Raw genomic sequence first — 25,806 nt, forward strand, 5'->3', positions numbered from 1 at the left:
AGACACCCTGACATCTCTCCGTCTCCTCCGACATGAACCAGACAGTGGAAATGAAGAAAGAAAAACGAGATGACCCCGACGTGATTCGAACACGCAGCCTTCTGATCTGGAGTCAGACGCGCTACCGTTGCGCCACGAGGTCCTGCTGGGCAGGTGTAAGCCGTGTTTCAGAACTCGCCCACTATTGGCAGCCTCCGGCCTTGGAGGGGCCAGCACGGGTGCCGAGACAGGGACAGAGCAGAGGGGTGGGGAGAAGACGAAGAGCCTCCTCACCCACTATGGAAACCGTACCGATTAAACCCGCACCCCCGCACAGGCCCCTCTCCAACACGGCTTCATCTCCTTCCGGCGCCAGCATGTTAACTCTACCCACCTGCACACCCGCTACCGGCCCCTCGCAGCAGGGACCTGTCGGCCTCGCAACACCACCTCCTTACGCAGACTGGTGGGTACCGGTTCCCGCTGCTCAGAGACCGCCCCTTCTGCCAACTCCCGTTCTTTGTCATTGTTCCCGAACAGGAGGGGAAGTAAGGATGCATTTGCAGATAAAGGTATTCCTCCGAAAAAGCCCTGTGAGGCAACTCCTCGTTAGTATAGTGGTGAGTATCCCCGCCTGTCACGCGGGAGACCGGGGTTCGATTCCCCGACGGGGAGGCTAGAGTGTGTTTTCTGCCAGGGGCGCGTACTTGTTTTGCTGGCTGGTGCCAGCGGCCGGGCCTAGCGCGGCGGCCGCCGAACAAAGGGCCTGGAAACAAAAAGCGCGCTCGAACGCTGCTCTCCCCGTCGGGGAATCGAACCCCGGTCTCCCGCGTGACAGGCGGGGATACTTACCACTATACTAACGAGGAGCCCCGGGGGCCCCGGGGGCCATGCGCAGCCGCTCCGCGGGCGACGGCGCATCTGGCCCAGGCACCCCCTGTGCTGGTGCCCGGAGGCTTTAGGGGGGCACTGCAGTCACCACTGCCCTTCCTCCCTCAGTCTCTTTTGCTGGTCTCGGAAAGGCTCTGGCGGGTCCCGAGCCCTCGGGCGATGTGCAGCAGCGTCACGCCGTGCATTGTGTCATGCAGGCCCGGGGAAGGGAAGGGGCTGTTCCGGTGGCTGCTGACGTCCCACAGCTTGTCCAGCACCGGGAGACGGTGGGGAGAGGGCGGAGGAAGGGAAAAGGCTGCGCCATGGCTCGTGTTTGTTGTGGTTCTCCCCGGTGGGGAGCGGCATGCTGCCCCGTCTCTTCCGCCCGCCCCACCGCGGAGCGCCCCGGGAGCGCTGCAGGACGAAGAAAGCGCCCGAGGACAGGCGGCGGGCAGCAGAGCAGGAGCTCGGGTGTCTTGGCTTTTGTATTTTTGCCAGTCATTCACGCAGTTTCTCTTTACGGGAACCCGAGAAGCCCTGGAGTCAGCAGTCCTGGGAGTGAAGAGACTCTAGCACCTGCTTCTTACCTACCCAAAAAGGGGACGAGAGAAATGGAAACCGGTTACTTTGGGATTTGAGACTAAAAGGCAGAGGACGTATACTGACGGTATGGCATCATACCAACTCGGTCAGCAGTAACATGGTTGTAAGTTTGTGATATTTCTTCGGGTAAAAGGACCCCAGCGTAGCTTTTTCAGACAAGCATAGCTAAAGAACAAACAGCAATCTGTATGTAGACATCTAAATAGACATGACCTGGAAATAAAGCTTTTCTAAATACTGACCTGCTTGTTTAAGCACTTAAATATAAACGTGTTTCCCAGTGGATGCAACAGATTCAAATTTTGTCCTGACAAGTGAAAAATAATAATTAAAGCCTCATAATAATGTCGTTACTTTAGAGGTAGCATAATGAGGTGAACTGGTAGGGCTGTGACCAGGTGATAGCATTAAACCTCCCAAAGCAGGATCAAAACCCGTGTTGCTAGGCTGGTCTAAACTTGCTGTGTGGGTTAAAATTTTACTCAGCAGATGATGATGGTTTATTTTCAGCTGGGAGACTGGGGGACCAAACACTGCCTGTTTGCATTTTGTGAGATCACTCACACGTAGCTCTAGTTCAGACTTTTTTAGCAGTCCCTTCTGAATTCCTTCTGTTCCTTGATCCGTGGGGTCAGGTATCAGAGATGTGTAAGTGGTGGTGCTTGCTGCAGCCAGACCTTCGCTAGCTTCTGCTCTTTACCTCAGATCTGGTTTTGCCTCAGGTTCCTGTACAGACCTCTCCTTGGGCTGCCTTCTCTTGGAACATGACTTCTGCTGTCTCCCTACCATCTCTTGCAAATTTTTGGCATTGCTAAGCACTTTGACAACACCGGAGCCAGGCTCACAAGTTGTGTAGATATTTTGGTGTGGTAGGGGTTCAAACTGAGGAAAAATGGAAAAAACTACAGAAGTGGTTTTGCCTCTTCTGCATTTTATTGAGTGGTCTGGGAAGCATCAGTAGGGGGAATGTGTTAAGCATAGGGCAAAATGTTGTTAGAGCAACTCCTTGCACCAGCAGTTTCATCCTTGCTATAGTTACCACAATGATCCTGGTGGCCTGAAAGAAATGAGAGCAGTCCTTAGAACCAGCAGTTGCTGGCAGGTAAGTTTTGTGAGCAGTAAGTCAGGCCCTTGTCTTTTGCCAGACTGTAAAATGGCACAAGTCATTTCAACCCAGTGACTGTAATTTTATATTCCGGGAGGGGCGTGCGGTGGGGGAACAGCCTTCTGTAACTGCAGAAATTAATGCTGCTGAGTCAGTGTAAAACACAAGCCCTAGATGAGGAACGAAGTACTTCACTGGTATGGTCTTTAGGATGCCCCAGCTCAGAAGAGTTTCTGCAATTGAATACATTTTATTCTGATTACTCTTTATAGCTATTTTATACACTCTTACTGCTGCCCATTCACACATATCCAACACTGTGTGCTCTGTGCTCTGTTTTCCATGTAATTTTTGTCTATACCGTCACCTTGTGAAGTTCACAGCACAGGATTTAATAAGCTTTGTAAGAATGTGTGAGTTATCAGATGGCATATTTAATTACAGTACTTCTTTCTGTGTGAGTTTTGGCCTAACACAATTTCTGTCCAGTGTAATGGATTTGTTGCGTGGTCTGTATGACTCAGTTATCTCTTTCTGTGCTAATGTATTTTGATCAAGCTAAACCAAAGTTTTAGAAGTTATTAGAAAAATCAATTTACATCACTTGAGAGAATGAATGATCAGACATCCCATGTAAAATCAACAGCTGAAGAAATTCAAGGTAAAGAGGACTGTGACGTTCTATGTCACTGCCTGGTGGACTAGTGGGAGAAGGGACCTAAGGGGCTTTTTCCCCTATTAGCATGCTTGGTATAGTTTACTAAATGCAGCCACACAGCTGGGCAGCTTCCTCTCCATGTTGAATCATGTGAACTGTTTAATAAATGGAGCCTTTTAAAAACCTGTTGGAGGAGTCTCAGGGATTGAAAGTTTATGTCCTAAGAATTGTGAAATAAAATAGAGAAGTGCCTACGCAGAACCCCATTTCTGTTTAGGTAAAAAGCACCCTGATGGAAAAGTTGAATAGTTGAATATAACCATTTCTATTCTTATATCATGGTTTAAATCCAGTGGGTACTCTGAGTAAGAATAAACTTCTCAAAGGGAATCTGCATTCTGATCACTTTTCCCTTCAGAAGGGATGGCCAAGCAAATGTACTTGGAGAGATACCATAAAAAACTGTAAAATTCAAACAAGGAAAAGTGGAGGCTGTCTGGTTTTAAGGAAAAATTTCAACTTTAGCAAAATCTGAGAGATGTCCTGCCTAAAAATCAGAGAACAGGACCTAGTAATTAAATAGGAACAAGATTGATCAAGCTGGTATGCAGAATGCACTTCTCTGATGTATGAGATGTATTGGTTTTGAGTAATCCCAAAAGAGTGTTTATGCAGCAAAGCCTTTAGAGACATATTGAGACACTCCAGAACCCCAACAGGTTGTGTACTAATGTAAGTATTCCTGTGTAATGCAATTCTGGATACTAAAATATGCCTACCATATGACTACAAGAATAGTCATTACTTTCTGGCTGTGGTGAAAAACTACAGTGAACCCAAACAATTTCGCCATTGATCTGACTTGGTCTGAAATATGGAATTTCTTAGAATCTTGACATTGTCAATAATTTGCTTCAAGGTAGACCAATCATGTAGTGCCTAAGAAGGAAAACTGTAGAGGCAAACATGAAAAAAACCAACACCGTCATATACAGCTATAACTATAAGGTCTGACTCTTGCCTCTTATCAGTTCTAGGCTTAAACAGCTGTCATTCAAAAAAAGGGAATCATGAACCTAAGAGAGGAAAACATGGGATAGCAGAACCCACAGAAAGTAATACAGGAAAAAGCACCATAGACTGAAGTTAGGTATCCAAAACAAATATGTCTTGAGATAAAGGCATCACACAAAGAAATTAGGTAAAGATATCTCCCCCTGTAAAGAGCATGGGGAGATATTTAAAGGTATAGTACAAAACTATAAATGAGGGAATATGCAGTTTATTTAACTTTATCTTAGAAGACTGATCATCATAAACTTCTCTTATGCATTCAATGGTCACTTAATATAGGCATTGCAGGCAAGTGCAGGCTAGGTAATTATGATGGAGAAACCAGACAATGAAATCAAAGATGAGCATAGAGAAGAAGTGCCATTAAAACCAAAATCTGTGTGGTTGCTTAAGGTATGAAATTAGAAATACACAAAAGATCCTGCAGAAGACTTGGAAAAAAAAGCCCAGAAAATTTTATGCTCCCATATCAGAACTCACTAGTGCCCCAGACCTTGAACAATACTTGCTGTTCTCTGAGTTTGCTAGATTGTACTGCTGTAGTACTGAAAAATCAGCGGGCAAAAAAGAAGTCAGTGTGCTGAGCCAACAATGAATAGAAGTCAGTTTAGTCTTTATCTGGTAGTTAACACAAGGGAAACTGACCATACCTTGCAAACACTATCAGAACATGTCATGGAAGTATAAAGGGAAATTTATGATGTTTTGCTGCTTTTGTAAAGGTTTTGGAAAGTTTCAGCCAGATATACATTGCTGAAAAATGTATTAATGACTCAAAAAATCCAGAGTTTAGACAACACTGTAGCTGAGAGAGAAAGCAACATTGTAATCTGATATTCAAGCATCATAGTATATCATCAAGGTATTTTGTCTGTGAAAGCATCTGGTATTAAGTAAAAAACACAACAAATGACAGTTTGGAATCTTCTAAATGGCATCTGGGTTAATGGAGCTTGTATGAACAATATGATGTCTGTTAGCAAGCTTTCTCTAAGAGTTTAATTAGAGAAAACTTTCAGGGCTTGATGAATGTTAAAAATAAAAATGATAAATTAAAAAAAAAAAAAAAATTTGGTTAAAAACAACCCCAAAAGTGCTAAAAATAGTGTCAGCAAAAACCAAAGTTGACAAGTCATTTATTTTAACAACCAAGCACTAGATCAAAGCTACCAGCACTGTATCCATTTGTTGTAATGCTGGCTTCATTCCTGCTCCTGGTCCTCCAGTCTCCACCATTTACTAGTTTGTTGTGTTGTGCATGGGAAACAGAAGAATAGCCTCCTTTCTAGATAAACTGTGACTTGATGGGGTAATAGTTTACTCCTATCTCCTTTTCTTAGGATAAAAGAGCCACCTGCAATGGAAACCACATTTTTCCTTACTCAGGGAAGTACTCCACTGATTACAGTAATCCAGTGTGCAGAGGGAAACCTTGAGAAACCCTCTGTGGTCCTCATAGCTAACAAAAACCAGTAAGGCTTAATTTCTCTCTAAGTAGTTGGGTTTTATCCTTGCTGTTTGTTGTACTATTACACCTGCATTTGGCTTCTCCACTCTGCAGTCTTTTTGTCTTCCTCTTCACTATTCTTCCTTACCTCCCCCCCCCTTTACTTTTTTGTTTTGTTTTCCCCTTTGTCCTGAAGAAAACAGAAAGCCCATGTCTTATCCGAGTCATGGAAGTGCAAAAGAGCGAGCTGAAGGCTAGAGGAAACTGCTGGTCCTGTTCATCTCTGTTAGGAGAAGCCCTGAGATTGGTTCCTTTGCTTCTGACACAATTTTCATGGGTGCACGAGCAATAGAAGGGAAGTGGATAGGTTTTTAAATTTAGCAGACTGAAGAAGGAAGATGGTATAAAATAAAACATTAAAAAGCCCTTACAGAAATTAATTGCCATTTCCATTACTATTCATGATAGAGAAAAGCAAATGTGCACATCCACCAGAGATTGTTCAAGATGTAATGGATGGTTAACCATCTTGCTCAACTGTAAAAGCCTGACACTTAAAAAAAGTTGCAGAAATTAATCACAGTGAACTTTAAAATTGAAAGAAGAGATGAATATTTAAAGTCAGTTGAATAGCCAAAACCACAAATGAGGAACTGCTGAGAATGATGTGCTTAGAGCACAGCTGCTTGAAGTAAGAGCTGAACACTACGGTGTATCTGCAAGACATTGGCTGACAATCGCCACATTACTCTTGATTCTAGTAAAATCAAAGTAAAAGCAGTAAGACAGAAAGTATCAGATGCATTGCTAGGTAGAATCAGATTCAGTGAACACAGCATCTATTCCTGGGAAAAAAGTATAAGAGAGTTTGTTGGTTGCTTTTTGTTTGTTTTTCATTTACATTGATGATTCTCATTATACGTAATTGGAATGTGGAGTTTTTTACTTTGAAAGGCACAAACACTTTGCTTCAGAACCATAAATTTGTTTCTTGGCTGCTTGCTATTTTGCAGGATAATGATCATTACATAAAGTTGTAGGATTTTTTTGTTTGTTGGTTTGGTTGGTTGGTTGCTCTTTTTATTTTTTTTTTTTTTGACTCTCTTCCCAAAAGAGCTAGACTTTCAGGTTTGCAATTGCGTTGGCTCCCTCTGGTGGCATTCTGAAATGCTGTAGTTTTTAGTCCAGTAAAATTCGTTTGATCGCAATTTGGGGTTACTATTTTATGTAATTATTATATTAAGAACAGGGCAAACAAATAGTCATATCTCTTAAATCCAATTCAGCTTACACAAAATCAGCTCATAAAATGAAATTTTATCAATCTGGGTCAAAATGGCGGGAAAAAACATGATGCATTTCTCCTCCCTCACATTCTCTTAACTGAATTCATGAATGGCATTTTGTTATTTGCTGTGTGTTTGGAAAGAAGAGGAGTTACAACAGTGTCTTACCGATGGGACTGGCCTGTTTAACTTGGCAGCAAAAATCAGTCAGTCTCTTACAGAAAGTTTTAATATGAGAATTTCCAGTTTGAAATTAAAGGACTTGGCAGCTGTTGCCACTTGCATCGTGACAGCTCTTGCCAGAGCTGAACCAGATGTACAGTTAATGCCTGGTTTTATCCATTTGTTATTAATATTGAATACAGAAAAGAGGGGAAAGAAAGGATAAAGAGGAGCAGGAAATGTGGAAGCAGTTCCATCATTTCCCCTGTTTAGGCATGTGGGAAGAACCCGCATTTTGGGAATTTTGCAGAAGATGAAACTAAGCCTTTTCCTAGAGTTGGATAATTCTGCAGTTGCTGTTCTCAGTGTAGCAAGACTGAGAGAAAGAATATTATTAAAGCTGCATCGTCAAGGCATTCCAATCCCCTATCTGTGCAGTGTAAGGCCTCATTTAGCAAACATGGTAGGTTTCCCAAGTGAATGAATGTACCTGCCCCTTCTCTTACTGAATAATTGAGAGTTCAAGAACTACTGCCTGGTGTTTCTTGGTCAGTGTCACTCTGCTCTATGAACGTTCTTGGGTTGATACACTGATATACTTTTAATTACAGCACTTCAGAAACTAAGAAAGGAAGAAGACAGGAAAAAGTCCAGTCTTTCTGTAGATTAACTGCTCACATTGGACGAAATTGTGTAGGATCTTCTGTTTAAATGGATGGAGAGACCACAATCTTTTCTGACATAGTTTAAGTAAAAAGGGAAATGCTAAAGATAAGATAATTTTTAGAAACACTGTTTTCTACATGGCATGAAGACTAAGCTTTTTGAAAGGATTTCAGTGCTAAATATCAATAATATTTTGCACTTCTGACAAAATTCAACTGAAGGTATAAATCTTTTGCCCAGTTTGAAATCCTGATCCTACAAACCCTTCTTAAGCAAAAGAATTTAATCAGACTTACTAGATAACCTTTTAATGAACTTATTGGTCTACTGAGTCTGAAATTCCAGCTTTCAAAATTATTTCAGACAGGCTCTGCCTGTTTTTTTTAAAAAACCCATAACTAGCAATACTGTGAGTAAGAGCTGTACATCTGTGAATAGTGTGTGTATATGTATATATACACTACATGTAGTAGTACCTCATATAGTAGTACAATGTATTTATGTATTTGTCTACCACAGAATTAAGAATTTACCATGATTAATCTACCAGTATATTTAAGCAGAATAGCTAGGCATACTTAAGGCCTTTTTACATAATTCTGCACACCTGCAAGTTCTCAGAACATTTATTTAACCTGTAAGACACACATCATCAGATAAGTGTGTGTGTCAGCATGTTATTCTAAAACATTTAATATGAACTTTAGTGTTACTAAATCTTTTTTCTTCATATGAGCAAGTTCCGTATTATTCAGAAAGTCCTTTGCCTGGCATTTTCACAATGTGTGTTTGTTTTACATCTACAAACTCCACTAGTTCTGGACAATGCTTTTTTGTTTTTAAAATCCACTGAAGCAGTGATAAATTACCAGTTTTTAAATAAAGTGAGCTTCTGAGCCAAGGAAGAATATAAGAAATTACAGGCAAAAAATGATTGTGCGTTAAGAAGGGAAAGTCATTCATAACTCTACATCACATGATTAAAAGCTGAGCTTAACTATTTATAGCTAAGCACTGTCAAGAGCAATATGTGTTGATGAGGGAATTTGACTGTTAGTACATTCCTAGATTAGGTGCATGTTAACAAGGGCTGTACAGTGTTAAAAAAAGAATGAAGAGTGAGGTAATATTTAGAATCTGGAAAACATGTTTAACTTGCTTAGTTACACCAAACTGTGAAGTCGGAGGCAAAAGGAGTTAAAGTAGGTAAAATTCTCACTTTCTATTGGTAAAGCAGCTCTGCTTCCTGCGGAGACTTAAAAAGGTAGACTAATAATGCTTTAAACATTTACTTCTAGCAAAAAATTATATTAATATTTTAAATAGTACTTAATTAATGTTAATAAATACCCCTTTTAAATGAATAATGATTAATGCATTTTGAGTGTGTTTATTTTCCTGAAGGAATTTTTTAAGCAAAGGAGAGAAAGCACACACTTTGCAGAGGGACTCCATTACAATATAATGCTGAAAACAAGCTTTTTCATTTTACTTCTGTCTTAACCTGGGTTATATGAAGGATAATTTCAGGATAAGGGGCAAGCACCAAGGCATTGGATTCTTAGGGGTGTAACAACCCTTAAACCTGAATAGGAATCACTTTTACAGTGCCCATAATCTGATACAATTTCCTAGAAGATTTTGAAGTTGATGGGATGCAGCTTTGTGGAACTATTAGATCAGTCTGGGAATCTGACCAGAAGATGTATATTCAGGACAGAAGATATATCAGAAGGTAAATCAATGGATTAACCAAACAATCTTTTGGTCATCACTTTTATTCAGAAAAAAAATCCTTAGTATGCATCTGGCTGTCTGTGTCCCACTGTATTTTCATAGGATGAAAGATTAAAATACCAAAATGACACATTTTTTTAGGTAAATTAATTGTGGATATCCTATTACAATAGGTATTCTTATCATACACTACCTTCTGTAACTGCAGAGCGTAGCAATCTGTTTTCTCTATGTCTGGAAGTGAAAGAACAACTGTACACAGAAATGGGCATTACAAGGCCAGTTAATAATATCCCTGTTCTCTTAATTAGAAACATGCTTGTGTGTAAAATTTAGATCTAGATCTGAGTTTGTCTACAATTTTGGGAGGGACAGAAGAGCATTGCAGTTTTGCAGACCGGATGCAGAACTTCAGCTGAGATATTTGGGAGAAGGAAGTTGTGGATAGATACATATCTCAGATTCTAATACCTTTGTGTTTCAGGATGTGTTCAGAATTTGGGTGTTGCCTTGAGCTAGTTCCATATTTAAACTTCCTCTGTGGCAAAACAGTTACTTAGGTTGAAATTTTGGTGAGTGAAATAAAGAGAATTTGTGGTTTTTGAAAAGACAAGGTAATGAAAGCTATGTTTATAGAGAAGAAAATATGCACAGATCTTGTGGAAAGAGAATATGAAATTTGGAAGGCTGGGACTACAGTTTTTACGGCCCATGAACCACAGCATTTCCTTAATGTGTTCAGATGATACAGCCAAAAGACAGTCATTGTGCAGTGTGCCCTCTCCCTTTGACAGGTTACTTTCTGAAATGGAAAACAGCATGAAGCCACACATCAAGAACAACAGTTTCATGGCTAGTACTAAATGGTTGGATATGGTACTAAGAAAGGATGGGGATGGGTAATGGTATCAGGGCAGTCCAACAGCAGCAGGCATGCCATACACACTGTCAAAAGTTTACTGGTCAGGTATCTCAGCAGCTCAGCAGGTTCTTGTGCCTGCATTCCTCTTCTCACTCCACATGCACATGACGGTGATGCCCAAATTGACACCACTTACCTCCTAGCTCCTACCTGCAGTATTTAATGAAAATACTGTGAACACTCCCTCCCTATGTAGTCAGTTGTACTGGTTTTGGCTGGGGTAAAGTTCATTTTCTTCATAGCAGCTAGTATGGGGCTTTGTTTTGGATTTTTGCTGAAAACAGTGTTGATAATACAGAGATGTTTTAATTACTGCTTAGCAGTGCTCATACAGAGTCAAGGCCTTTTCTGCCTCTCACACCACCCCACCAGCGAGTAGACTTGGGGTGCACAAGAGGTTGGGAAGAAACACAGCCAGGACAGCTGACCCCAGCTGATCAAAGGAATATTCCGTACTGCACGGCATCATGCTCAGCAATATAAAAGCTGAGGGGAGAAGGAGGAAAGGGGGGATGTTTGAAGTGATGCCATTTGTCACCCAAGTAACTGTTATGTGTAATGAAGCTCTGCTATCCTGGAGATGGCTGGACATCTGCCTGTTCACCTGAACACCTGGAGAATGGATTCCTTGTTTTGCTTTGCTTGTGTGTCCAGCTTCTGCTTCACCTAATTAACTGTCTTTACCTTAACCCATGAGTTTTCTCACTTTTACTCTTTTGATTCTCTCCCCCATCCCACTGTGGTGGAGTGAGCGAGCAGTTTTGTGTTGCTTAGTTGCCAGCTGGGGTTAAACTGCAACACAATAGAGAGACAGAGACAGCAGTTCAGTGCTAGGCTAGAGCAGAGTTTTATTCTGAACTGCCTGCCATGTCCAAAGGGAGGTGGGATAAAGGTAGGCATGTTTGATTAGGAAATTATTATTTCTGCTCGTTCATATCCTCCTCCTTGTCCCAACAAGTTAGTTCCTAAAGTTCTTCATTATTTGAGCAACACAGAAATACTATCTACCTTGAGCCATTTTTTTTTTCATTATCTACAGGAAGATGGTCATACATAAAAGCTTTAATTTATATTCTTTGTGTATTATCATTAAAGAGATGGTTACACTGCAAATTAAGATTGGTTTATACTGAAATGTGTTTCATCAGGTAATTTAATTGATAGGTTTGGTGCTACCAGATGGCAAGAAAAAGGAATATTTTAACTTAATATACTATGTATAAGCACCTTCCAAGCCTGTGTGGTAATTGCTTATCATTATGTCTGAAGCCATGGTCTTTTGGCACAAACTTAGTGACTGTTATTCCATTGGGCAAGCTAAGGCTCTGGTATTCACTTACTGAGTTATTGTCTTAATTCTTTGTGTCTGGATGATCACAGAGAATGTTATTAATAATAGATTGGAAATGAAGGATAAGACAGTCTATTCATCAAAGACCTTATCCAAAGGACATATGAACTCTGGCTTGCTGGACTGGTTGTTTTATGCAAGTGACAGCGTCATTTGTACAGCAGATGCCTAATAGCAGCTGCTGAAGAGTCACTGAACTGCATTGTTCTCAAAAAGATGTATGCATCTTTCCATCTTTGCAAATTATAAAAATAAATCTATAGAGTACAAACATATTGTCATAGATGAGACTGCTTTCAAGCAACTAAAGATGTGGTATGACTTAATTTCTTTACATGACTGTCTCTTCCTTGCTTTCTAAATGCAGATAAACTAGAGTAGAGAAAAGGTTTGTAGCAGAACATAACATGAGAAAAAAGACTCTAAAAGGTCTTGGAAGCATTTGTATTATGAAGCATTCTTCTATCATACATCTAGCTATGGTTCCTAGATTTTTCTGAAGAGGAGAGATTTTTGTCATCTGTTGAAGTGCCTTAAAATACTTGACCCTTTATATACCTACTGTTTGTTTTTCTACAGCCTGCAATAGCAGAAGATTTTTTGCTGTTCTGCAAATAGCATAATTTTCTCCTAGATATAGCCATTTATGATGAACTCACTGGAGTAGTACATCTTGGAGGAGGCATTTGGAGAAGGCATGGGAAAATCAGCAGCTGGCATCCAGCAAAAGCACCGCAATTACATTTCTTTAAGTAGTAGTCCTACAAACCATTTCTCATTTTCCTGGAGACTCAATGTGTTAAACTCCATGTTGGTGTGGGACGGAATACAGAAGGTGTCAGAAGATGGAGAGCTCAGGGATGTAAAAATATGGCAGGGGGCATTTGCTGAGTGTATTGGTCATTTTACTGAGGAAGAGCTGAGATGATGCATTTGCAAGTGCTTGTCAGAGCCTAATTTCAATGCAGGGACAAGGAAGATAAGAGCTACAATGCAATACTGTTGCATCTTTTTCTTTCCAGGACCCTAGGCCTGAAATAGAGCTCATATGAAAATCACCAAGGAACTGCATTTACCTACATGAGTCCAGAAGGTGAGAGAGGTTGTAGCACTGTATTGACAGTGAAAATCAGGCACCAAAGTAAGTTCTTCCGAATAAGCAAACCTCACACTAATATTTAACAGTTCTACTGTTGAGTTTCAAGAACATTTCATTTTAAGAGCTCCGCATATGATTAGGCTCCACAGAGTGCTGCCTTAGGCAGGGACACCTTCCACTAGATGAGGTTGCTCCAAGCCCCGTCCAATGTGGCCTTGAACACTGCCAGGGATGGGGCAGACACAGCTTCTCTGGGCAACCTGTGCCAGTGACTCATCACCCTTGCAGTAAAGAACTTCTTCCTTATATCTACTGTAAGTCTACCCTCTTTCAGTTTAAAGCCTTTCCGCCTTGTCCTATCACTGCTTGCTGTTATAAAAAGTCCTTCCCCAACTTTCTTGTAGGCCTTCTTAAGGTACTGGGAAGCTGCCCTAAGGTCTTTTCAGAGACTTCTCCAGGCTGAACAACCCCACCTCTCTCAGCCTGTCTTTGTAGGAGAGGTTATCACAGGATTTATAGTAACTTGTGGGGAGTAAAGGGGATAAGATTTGCATGAAAAAGAGTTTGGGAATGAGCTCTGAGGCCTTGGTGCTTGACAAGCCCTGGGGTGATGAGTTGGAAAGTTGAAGGACAGGAAAGGTAAACAAGCAAGCCTTGGGAGGATAGGCCAGGATATAGTTGTGGCGGGAATCTCAGTTGAAGGCCAGAGGATGTGGGGGTTGTGAGAGGGTCTGCAACGTTGTGATTGCTGGGGTGAGTAGCTTGAGAGAGGACGCCTGCAACACCGGAGCGGAGCAGGGGGAGATCAGCGTCCAGGAGCCTCACCTCAGAGCGCCCAGAGCCACTGAGGAGGGAGCCTCAAGTCCTCGACAGGACTTGCCCAGGAGCTGGCAGCTCAGCTCACGCGAGGAGCTGACTCACCGGGGGCGGAGCCAGGAGGAGCGGCACCAGCTGTGAGTGGTTAAAAACCTTCCCAAGGAGCATGAGCGACCAGGAGCGCAGCGATCAGAGTGGGTCGAGGCAGTTTGTGTGGCAGGTCGTGCGGGCAGGTGAGCGGGATAACCACCTGATCAAGAGGACTCGCCTGGAGCGCAGGAGGAGGAAGGACTGCTTGCTTGTGTGGAGAGACGTAGACGGACCGATCGACCAGATAGATCATGGTCACAACACGATCAAAAGCTGTAGTGAGGAATAATGTGAGTACCCAGACTGAGCCTTCCCGCAGACATGCGGCCGTGCAGGTCTCTGGCTGCAGCGAATGCCTGAGCCTGGCACTTGTATTGGAGGGAGCCAGTGACACCACTTGTGTGCGGTGTGAGCGAATCAATGATCTGCTCAGGCAGGTGGTTGAACTGAGGGAGGAGGTAGAAAGGTTGAGAGCCATCAGAGAATGCGAAAATGAAACAGATTGGTGGAGCCACACCCTAAGGCAAGGGCAGAGGGAAGTGGTTGAACAAGTGATGGATCCCCTTCCCTCCAACCGCCAGATAGAAGGAGTGAACTTAAGGGACAAGGAGGTATGGAGGGAGGTCTCTCCTTGGAGAGGTAAGCGAAAACCCTCGCAATCCCTTCCTCCCTCCCAGCTGCCCTTGAATAACAGGTATGAGGTCTTGGAACTACAGGGCCAGGTAAATGGAGATGGAGGGGTAGATCTATCTAGTGGATCACCTAGGGCTTGTCACTCACCCCCATGCCTTAGAACTTGCTCAACCAAGAAGAAAAGAAGAGTAATTGTGGTGGGTGACTCCCTTCTGAGGGGAACAGAAGGGCCCATTTGTCGACCAGATCCATCTCACAGGGAAGTCTGCTGCCTACCTGAGGCTCAGATTAGAGATGTTAAAAGGAAACTCTCTGATCTGGTGCAGCCCTCTGATTACTATCTGCTGCTGGTTTTTCAGGTTGGCAATGATGAAATTATTACAAGGAGGGCAAGGGCAATGAAGAGAGACTTCAGGGCCCTGGGACGGCTGGTTAGAGGGTCTGGAGCGCAAGTGGTGTTTGCCTCCATACCTGTTACAAGCAAGGGTGAAGAGATAAACAGGAAGAGTCTGCAGATTAATGTATGGCTATGTGACTGGTGCCAAAGGCAGGGTTTTGCGTTTTTCAATCATGGGCTGCTATATGAGACACCTGGTTTGCTGGTGGCAGGTGGGATACACCAGTCCCAGAGGGGGAAAAGGTTTTTGGGGCAGGAGTTAGCAGGGTTCATTGACAGGGCTTTAAACTAGATATGAAGGGGGAAGGGGAGATAACTGGGCCTGTTAGGGACAAGCCCAAGAGAAACATGCTAGGGCTTGAAGGATGGCGGACTAGGGAGGACTCTCAATCTATTGTTTCATTTGAGGGAAAGGATAGTTGTTTAGACCCTGTCCCGCAGGGGAAAAAGGGTACTAGGGCAAGAATTAGCAGAGCTCATTCACAGAGCTTTAGGTTAGATTCAAAGTGCGAGGGGGTTGTAGCTGGGTTTGAACTAGTGGGGCATTGTTCTAGTATTAATGAAGACCAGAAGGCCTCCCGCTTCCCAAGGGTGTCATTAGCGTGCTCTGCTTGCTCCCTGAAATGCCTGTACACCAATGCACGCAGCATGGGGAATAAACAGGAGGAGTTAGAAGTCTGTGTGAGGTCTAAAGGTTATGATCTGGTGGCAATTACAGAGACGTGGTGGGACAGCTCACATGACTGGAATGTGGTCATGGATGGCTATGTCCTTTTAGGAAAGATAGGTCAGCAAAGCGAGGTGGTGGAGTTGCCCCTTATGTGAGAGAGTGACTAGAATGTATTGAGTTCTGTCCAGGGGCAGATGAGGGGCAAGTGGAAAGTCTGTGGGTACGAATTAACGGACAGGCTGGTATGGGTGATACAGTGGTCTATTATAGACCTCCTGATCAGGACGAAGGAGTTGATGAGGCTTTCTACAGGCAACTGAAAGCAGCCTCACAACTACATGCCTTGGTCCTCATGGGGGATTTTAACTACCCCGATATTTGCTGGAAGACTCACACAGCCAATCATTCACAGTCTAGGAGGTTCCTCCAGTGCATTGATGATAACTTCTTAATGCAAATGGTGGACAAACCAACTAGGAGAGGAGTGCTGCTGGATCTAGTGCTCACCAACAAGGAGGGTCTGGTTGAAGTGGTGATGGTCAATGGCAGCCTTGGCTGCAGTGACCATGAGGTGATGGAGTTTAGGATCCTGTGTGGGTGGAATAGAATACCTAGCAAGGCCACAATTCTGGATTTCTGAAGGGCCAACTTTGGCCTCTTCAATCAATTGCTAAGGGAAGTCTCATGGGAAAGGGTACTAGGTGGTAAAGGGGCTCAGGATAGTTGGTCAGCATTCAAGGACCACTTCTTCCAAGCTCAGGATCAGAGCGTCCCAATAGGTAGGAAATCAAGTAAGGGAGCCAGGAGACCAGCATGGTTAAACAAGGAACTGCTGGGCAAACTCATGTGGAAAAAGGGAATCTATGGATTATGGGAGGAGGGGCTGGCCACTTGGGAGGAATATAGGACAGTTGTTAGAGGATGTATGAAGGCAATTAGGACAGCTAAGGCCTCCTTGGAACTTAATCTTGCAAGTAGAGTTAAGGACAATAGAAAAGGCTTCTTCAAATACATAGCAGATAAAACTAACACAAGAGGCAATATAGGCCCACTGCTGAACGAGGTGTGTGCCCTGGAGACAGAGGATATAAAGAAGGCAGAGGTGCTGAATGCCTTCTTTGCCTCTGTCTTTACTCCTGCAGACTCTCCCCGGGGGCCCCAGATTTCTATAGCCTCAGAAGGAGTCAGGATAAAGGAGGAGTTTGCTTTGGTAGATGAGGATTGGGTTAGGGATCCGTTAAGCAATCTGGACATCTATAAATCAATGGGTCCGGATGGAATACAGCCACGGGTGCTGAGGGAGCTGGCGGAGGTCATTGCTAGGCCACTCTCCATCATCTTTGGTAAGTCGTGGGAAACAGGAGAGGTGCCTGAGGATTGGAGGATGGCAAATGTCACACCAGTCTATAAGAAAGGCAAGAAAGAGGACCTGGGTAATTATAGACCAGTCAGCCTTACCTCCATCCCTGGTAAGGTGATGGAACAACTTATTCTTGACACCATCTCTAGACATATCAAGGATGAGGGGGTCATTAAGAGTAGCCAACATGGTTTTACCAAGGGGAAGTCATGTTTGACCAACCTTATAGCCTTCTATGAGGAAGTAACTAGGTGGATGGATGATGGTAGAGCGGTAGATGTGGTTTTTCTTGATTTCAGTAAGGCATTTGATACTGTCTCCCACAGCATCCTCATAGATAAGCTAAGGAAGTGTGGGCTTGATGATCAGGTAGTGAGGTGGATCAAGAACTGGTTGAAAGGAAGAAGGCAGAGAGTTGTGGTCAATGGGGCAGAATCTAGCTGGAGGTCTGTGACTAGTGGAGTCCCTCAGGGGTCAGTGCTGGGACCAGTGCTGTTTAATATTTTCATCAACGACCTGGATGAGGGAACTGAATGTATCCTCAGCAAGTTTGCTGATGACACTAAACTGGGAGGAGTGGCTGACACACCAGAAGGCTGTGTTGCCATTCAGCGAGACCTGGACAGGTTGGAGAGTTGAGCGGGGAGAAACTTGATGAAATTCAACCAGGGCAAGTGTAGAGTCTTGCATCTGGGGAGGAACAACCCCATGTACCAGTACAGGTTTGGGGTTGACCTGCTGGAAAGTAGTGAAGGGGAAAGGGACCTGGGGGTCCTGGTGTATAGGAGGATGATCATGAGCCAGCAATGTGCCCTTGTGGCCAAGAAGGCTAATGGCATCCTAGGGTGCATTAGAAAGGGTGTGGTCAGTAGGTCCAGAGAGGTTCTCCTCCCCCTCTACTCTGCCTTGGTGAGGCCGCATCTGGAATATTGTGTCCAGTTCCGGGCCCCTCAGTTCAAGAAGGACAGGGAATTGCTTGAAAGAGTGCAGCACAGAGTCACCAAGATGATTAAGGGAGTGGAACATCTCCCTTATGAGGAGAGGCTGAGGGAGCTGGGTCTCTTTAGCTTGGAGAAGAAGAGACTGAGGGGTGACCTCATCAATGTTTACAAATATGTAAAGGGTGAGTGTCAGGATGATGGAGCTAGGTTTTTCTCAGTGATGTCCAGTGATAGGACAAGGGGTAATGGGTGTAAACTGGAGCATAGGAGGTTCCATGTGAACATCAGGAAAAACTTCTTTACTGTGAGAGTGATAGAGCACTGGAACAGGTTGCCCAGGGGAGTTGTGGAGTCTCCTACATTGGAGATATCCAAGGCCCGGCTGGACAAGTTCCTGTGTGATGTACTCTAGGTTACCCTGCTCTTGCAGGGGGGTTGGACTAGATGATCTTTTGAGGTCCCTTCCAACCCTTGGGATTCTGTGATTCTGTGATTGGACTATTTACCTGGAGAGTTTCACAGAGGCCAATGAGATTGAACGTTGTATGTATGTGCAGGTTGGGAAAGTACCGAACAAGGTGATAAAAAGGGCTTGGTGGTAATAAACAAGGATTTGAGTCTCTGCATCAACTTGAGTCCGTGTTGTGAAATGCCACAGTAACTGATGGTAGGAACCATACCCTGCAGCAGGATCATGAAGGCTGTATTCGAGCTGCAGGGCAGGTGAGGAGATGTTGTCAGCTGGGTCCATTGTGCTAGCACAAAGTAAAGTCATGCTTCCAGGTCATAAGTACATCTCTGTAACTCATCCCATTCTGCAGCTCAGACATCTGAAATGAAGGGTTTCTGTTAGCCTTGTTTCAGCCACTGAAGGAGAAAATGCCAAGGCTGAAAAGAGTCATGACATCTGCTGAAACTAGCACAGTGTTAGTCAATGGCTAATAGTGGGCAAAAAGTTCAGAGAAACCAAGGATGTCAGGACAGGGGTCTAACATACACTGCTAGTCAAATTATCCAGCCACTCCCGTTGGGTGAATAATGCTAGGTCTGAATGATTATGAGGTTTTTGGCTGTAGATTTCTGGTGTTCAAGTATAATCACAGTATCACAGTATCACAGTATACTAGAGATTGGAAGGGACCTCAAAAGATCATCTAGTCCAATCCCCCTGCTGGAGCAGGAATACCTAGATAAGGTTACACAGGAATCGATGACATTCTTTTCGAAGGAAAGTGAGATTAAGAAAGGAGCGATTTAAGAACATGACAGTGATATTCAATTTTTTCTAAGCAGTGCTATTGCAGAATGTTAACTTGAAACAGAGACTGAGGAGATCTGAGGCCTGAGTGTCAGAAGTCAGAGATGTGAATGAAATAGACTCAACTTGTCATTAAATATGAATACCTCCATCAGGCAGCACCACGTTTCTTCTGCCAACACAATTTCAGACCAAAAGAACGGCTTTTGTTGTCTAAAAATGTTTCTTTTTTTCCCAGCTATATAAATTGAAAATACAAAAATGTTATCTATATCATTACAAAGCATAACACCTTGAGGCCTCATAAGAAAATTCTCCATGACTGAAATATTGGTTAAGTACATTTTCTGAAATTTATTCTCTTGCTACATTGATTTTTAATTGTATTGCTACAGTACTTCTAAAATGAAAACAGTAGGGAGATCTCTGTAAATGTGACTTTCAGCTCCCAAAATCTTCTGCATCATCTTCCTGACATACTTGGGATGGGCTAAACTGATGGGTAATGTTAAGAAAGAGGAGTTGACAAAAATAATTGAGAATGGCTTCTAGTCAGAGCTCCTGAGGGGTCTTGACAAAGTTGAAGCTTTAGTCCATGGTACTGAAATAAACATCACAAGACTGAAGTGATCAGAGAATACAGAGTCTTACTTGTTTCCTCAAGGACAACGAGCTCAGTGTTTCCTCAAGTGATTTTACTGATTTCTTGAGACAAAACAGCTCTTGGAGTAGGACTCCACCTACCTACAATGCTATATATCTTCAGAAAATGTATCAAAATATCTCAATCCTCAGAAAAACAGCTGCATCCTCCTTGCCCACTTGTACATGTAGCCCTTAGGATTCCCAGACATAATAATCAGATATGAACATCTCCAAGTCGAAAATACTCTCTCAGTCCCATGGCTTTTCATCACAGCAGCATTTCCCAGCAGTATATTTCCATATATGGAATATATCCATATATTTTCAGCCATGTCCTCAGATTGTGTTTCTAGAGTTGTAGACTGCATCCTTATAAAGTTTGCAGGTCATACCAGATCGAGGGGACTGTTTGATACACTTGAGGGCTGGGCTGCTCTCCTATTAGGCTGGAGTGGTGGAGCAACAGGAACCTTATGAACCTCAACAAGGACAAGTGCAAAGTCCTACATTTAGGAAGGACAAATCACTGGCAGTGATAGGGGCTGGGAACTGATGGGCTGGAAAGAGCTCTGTGCTGAAGGACCTGAAGGTACTGACAGTCAGAAAGCTGAATATGAGCAAGCCCTAGCAGCAGAGAAAGCTGAAAACAGGAGCACAGCTTGTAGTGTGAAGAAAGCTTTTATCTTCTTCTACCAGTATTCGTTACATCATACCTAGATAGTACATGTTTTGGGCTCCTCAGAACTAAAAACATTGATAAACTGCAGCAAGTTCAGCAAAATGTCGCCTTGGCAGTCAGGCTGGAGGACCTGCCCTGTGAGTGGAAGCTGAAGGAATGGGTTTTGTTTAGCCTGAAGAAGAGATGGCTTCAAGGGACCTAAGAGCAGCCTTCCCATACTTACAAGGAGATTGACTGAGAGGTGGGGCCAGGATATTCATATTTCCCATGAAGACAGCCAAGAAGTGAGACAGGATCCCAAAGAGCCTGTGCAGTCATCATCCTTGAGGGTTTTCAAGATCTGCCTGAATAAACTCCTGAGAAATCTGGTCCTGTTTAATCAGGAGGTTGGACTAGAGAGTTTATGAATGTCCCTTCCAACCTGCATTAGCCTCTGATCGTATGAAATTATTTCTGAAACCTTTCCTCTTCCCTTCCCAATTTGGGTGATTTGAGAAGGGTTTAAGGGGTGTGTGTGTGTGTGTGTGTGAGGAGAGAGGTATGGCATAGAAAGAAACAAAGGTTTTATTTCATAAAATGACATTAAAATCTTATGATTTGGAAAACAGAGGTGGAATTAGCAAAAACCACAGGAAGAAAAGCATGGGACAAAGTATTTTGGAACAGAGTCTGTAAAGAGTTATTCATGTGAGCAAGAACTGATAGCCAGTACAATTATAATGAGACTTCATGCTCTACAATATCAAAATAGTAAAGTGCTCCATTATGGCAATTATCTATCAAAGGGTGAAAGCACAATAGATGAAGTTGCTAAAATACTTCTGTGTTCATTAGTTTTACTATGTTGCAAATGTGTTATAGGGCACTATATGCTACTACTATATCTGACAAACAGAAAATGTTAATGGAAATGATAGACAAATTATAAGGAAGCCAGTCCATGTTTAGCCATTAGAAATCCAAGTACATGTTCAGCCTACAAATACTTACAGGTGGGTCTGTGGTCAACTTCCAAAATCCTTTCATCTGATCCAGGTTATGAAGGGATTGAGGTCATGCAGCATCTTTCTTGTGACATGATAGAACAATGATATGCTACTCAGCGCTAAGACTGAACAATTTTAATTTCTAACTTAGGGAAACAGCTCTTCATTTGACCTCGAAGATTATTGGAAGGCAAATAAATGACTGAGCATTGTCAAGCATTCTTTGGTGAAAAGCTCTTTGTAATCAAGATTTGTAACTGAAAGAATCAAATAATTTGGATTGAACTAAACTGCAGCTTTTTAACAAGGAAACTTTATGTCACCTATTTGGGATGTGGTTGGGCCCCTGCTTTCTACCATAAATATGTCTTAAGAATGAAAATCTAATTATTTTTATGTATTATATTTTTACATAGTATTTTATTGAAGTAATTACTTTTGGTTCTGGTCAGTAAAAAAGCCTTTAGCTCATCAGGTACCAGTGGATTCAGACATGCTTTAAGAATTTCAGCATTCACCTGTGTGGCTGATTCAGGATTTTAATATTCACCTGTGTTTGAAGAGAACAGAAGGCATGATCTTTACCAGCATGGAATACATTCCCTGCATAGTGGTACTAGTTAACAAGTTATAGGGAAGAATGACTATTCCCCCACTCTTTCTCAAATCCTTCTAGGCAACTGCTTCCAAAGCTCTCAAAAGTCCTTCAGCACTTAGCATTCAGAAGATCTAAGGGTTCTAATTATAACCAGTTCTTCACCACTGACACAGTTGATGATGAGGAGAAAATGAGATCTCAGTGTGTTCCTTCTGTTTTTTATTCACCTCCAGTGAGTTAAAGAGAGATAAACTGGCTTCTATTGATTGCATATGGCACCACTGTCTCAGGATACTAAGAAAAAGTTATATGAACAGCTGATTTGTGTAACTGTTTTATTCTAACTTTGGTGCTCATTTTTAGGTTAGAGCCTCAGAACACAGATCTGTATGTACAGACTCTCTGGAGTTATTACATTTATGTCAAGAATCAAGCCCATGTAATGCTGGTGCTCAGGAAGATACACAGTAGCTGGAGAAGAACAAAAACACAACAGGATAAAAGTGCATAATAACAGAAAATAATGAAGACATAAAAAGGGATTAGTTGGTTTTGAGGTTAGAGGAATGAGGCTCTATGACTAAACACAGCTGGTCTGGAGGAAGAGAAAAATAGGATAAATAAAAATATGCATGAAAGAAGCATTGCTAATTAAGTTTTTATATGATTTGGGCAAGAAAGTAGCAACATTTAATAAGAATCTAATTAAACTTGAGTGTATTAACTGGCAGGGGCAAAGATATGTAAGTAGGAGTTCTTAAATAACTAGTACATCTATTTGCTGTTCTCAACAATGCATTTTCTCTAAGGAGAATTTCAAAATATAACACTGTAATTCCAACAGTTCTCCCATTTTCTGGACCAGATTTTCTTCCCCTTTTGAGTCTCTGCATGCTTTAATAGCTTCAAAAATGTTGCAGAGGGATAATTAAACTGTTCAGTAGTTACACTTGCAGACAGTAGTTAGGAGAGATTTGCAAGCTGGGATAAAGAAAAATAAATTTCTGAATAAAAAGAAAATAATAGCAACAGAGATCAAAGTATGCTTTGGAGCAAGCTGTTCTTTATGACTGCAGTGGGTGCAGCAAATGATGTAGATTTGCTGTGCAATGAGGATAAGAGGCTACTCTGCCTGTGCCAGGGAGCCTTGGCATGCAAGTATCACCTAAGCATTACACACAGGCTTGCTATAACTTACAGGGGTTGGAGAAAGATAGTCTTGTGACAAACTTGAGGATGATGGGGGTCGGAGAGGCTTATGAAATTCCCTTGAGATTTTTCTAAAGAAATAAAGTCACCAAAGTGTCTACTCCAGTGCAGCTTCTGTGTGAAAGCTGACCTACAAGATGCTTTGAGACACAAAATTTCTCCTTCTGTCCTTTGCCTAGTGTTCAGCTGGGAAATTGCTCATTAGTCAGGACTAACACTGGTTTAAGCTCCCAAAATTCTCATAATTCATATTCTCTGTCCAGAATGCCCCAATGTGATTTTTGAGCCTTATATAGCTCATGAACTGCTGAAGTGAAGTTACTCTTCTGCTGCTACGTCATGTGGTGAATTAAGGGCTAGAACTAGCAATGAGTCTCTGCGGTGTTCTCAGCCTTCAGTCGCTGAAGCAATGTGGTGGGACAGACAATTCTGGGCCACAGAAAAAGTCAGCTGTCCATCTGAGCAGCCTCAACTGGGAGAAGGAAGAGGGAAGGCCTTGTGGATCTATTGTAACCATCCATTGTGGACCAGTGCTGGATACCCCTTCTTTTCAGCTGTCAAGGGGTTTGCTGTCTGCAATATGGGAATTTTGCTATGCTGCTTGTTGGCACTGAAAGATAATGCATATTGAATACTGTATATAACAGGCACTGGATTTTATTAAGAAATCCCTATATGATATTGCAAAATTCAATTTTGATTGCATGGTTTTTGGAAACAATTGAAAATATTAGATGATTAAGATGCACTTTGTACAGTAAACTTTTGCGTATTATCAAAACAGAAAATGCTAACATTTGCACATGTAGCTGTGCAACTCCCAGTTATGGGATCAGAGCAGCTCACAGAAATATTTCAGAGTTTATAAATCTGTATTTCAGCTACTTTTCTAGCAGCATTTGTTATGTTCTCACAGTCATAGGACCATATATGCCCAACCGACACTTTTTGAGCCAATATGATGCCAGTGCAGATTTACATACTCTGAGCACTGGTGTCTTTTGGAGCCAAGGGCTGCAGTGGCCTTGACTGTGCTTCCTGTCCTGTGCACAACTGCATAAAATGGGGGGAATCAAGATCAGATATTCAGCTGCTTTCTATGCATTTCCCTACCTTACATTCATGATACAAAGAATATAATCCACATGGTGGCCAGGTAGTATGAACATTAAACCTTCCAGGTGTTCTTTAGTTGTTTCTAAGACAAATAGCTTGTCACTGTTTCCCTTAAAACTCATGCACAAAGAAGGCATAAAAATAAACCCCTTTAGTTGAAACAAAAGAGGAAGATAACTATGAATTTTAGAGTTCACTTTTAGGAGTCAAAATAGTGTTATAAAAGCGTTAAGAATGTAATCTATGATGTGAATCCAAGCCAAAGTGCATTCTTTGTGAAACAAGACAAAACACTGCTCTGATTATTACTCAGGACAGACTGCTACATGTTTTTATTGTGACTGTAGCAGATTCTTTGTCATCAGCAGACACATGTGCAGAGTATGAACACCTTGACCTGGGAGATAATTAACAGGAACAGAAGACAACATGACCAAAAGCTGGTCCTTCTCTGCAGTGTTGTATCATTCTTTTTGGGAGGCGTAGGATGCAGTAATATCAACAAGTATTAAGCTAGGGCTTAATCTCAAGCCTCAGGCTCTTCAGCTTCTGCATTGCTATAAATCACCCTTTCTTCTTATAAATCACCCTTTCTTCAAGCTCTTAGCCGAGCTTGATTGGGTATTAAGGATGTGTTTATATCTAAGCTTCAAACTCAGCACTTGCTGATACAATTAACTAATCCACATCTCTCAAAGCTGAAGCTAGTTGTTTAATTTTAGGTAGAACTATTTTTCATCTGAAAGCACTTGATACAGGGGGCTTGATATAAGAAACGCCAGTGCCTGGAAAATATAAAGTACTTTTTGCTTAACTTAAGTTGTAGAAAGAAAAATATGGTATAAGTCTGTGGAATTTAGCTTTAACGAGTTGTAGAGTCAAACCGCGTATCACACTTATTTATCAAAACTGAAGTGTTTTGTGGGAAGATGTTTTAGCAAGAATTGAATAGAGCTGTCTGCTGAGGAGGCATGTGTAAGAACCTGTCGTTTTGACTAAGCAAGGGACAATGGCAAGTTGAGATCATGAAGCCCTGGAGCCAAGCATGTGACTCCTTGCAAGCTCAGCTTCTCTGTTCTCAGTTTTTAAGTATCTCACCTCAGGGCTGTCAGGAGCTAGCAGTAGAGTAATCCTTGGTGTTCAGCACTGAGCTGCTCAACCATCCCAAACCCTGTGTAGCAAGGTTTGGAGAACATGAGGGAACTTTGTGGAAAGGTAAAAACACAAAGAGATCTGGACTTTTGAAAACTGCAATTTCAGAATTTCTTTGCTGTGACAACTTGAATTGTAAGTCTGAAAGGAAAGAGGCTTTTCTACATTCTCTCAGCAGAAAAAATCCTATCTCTAGACAATAATATCTACAAATGTATGCATATAGCATTAGCTTCCCATTTCCTAAGCTGTCTCCACTGGGCTTCTTAAACCTTATTTGTTTCAAACATGGAAATA

The 25,806-nt window shown here is 42.3% G+C and overlaps 1 protein-coding gene across 1 annotated transcript in view; it reads left to right on the forward strand.

Annotated features, from left to right (window-relative positions):
• LOC308230891 (uncharacterized protein) overlaps window positions 1-25,806 on the forward strand; it is a 42,558-nt gene continuing 16,752 nt past the window's right edge. The window contains exon 1 of the mRNA XM_080635888.1: window positions 1-551. Within this exon, the coding sequence (XP_080492014.1) occupies window positions 33-551 (519 nt within the window). The 5' untranslated portion in view covers window positions 1-32. The remainder of the gene's footprint in view (window positions 552-25,806) is intronic.

This window comes from Psittacula echo, assembly GCF_963264785.1.
Source record: "Psittacula echo genome assembly, chromosome: 1".
Lineage (NCBI taxonomy): Eukaryota > Metazoa > Chordata > Aves > Psittaciformes > Psittacidae > Psittacula > Psittacula echo.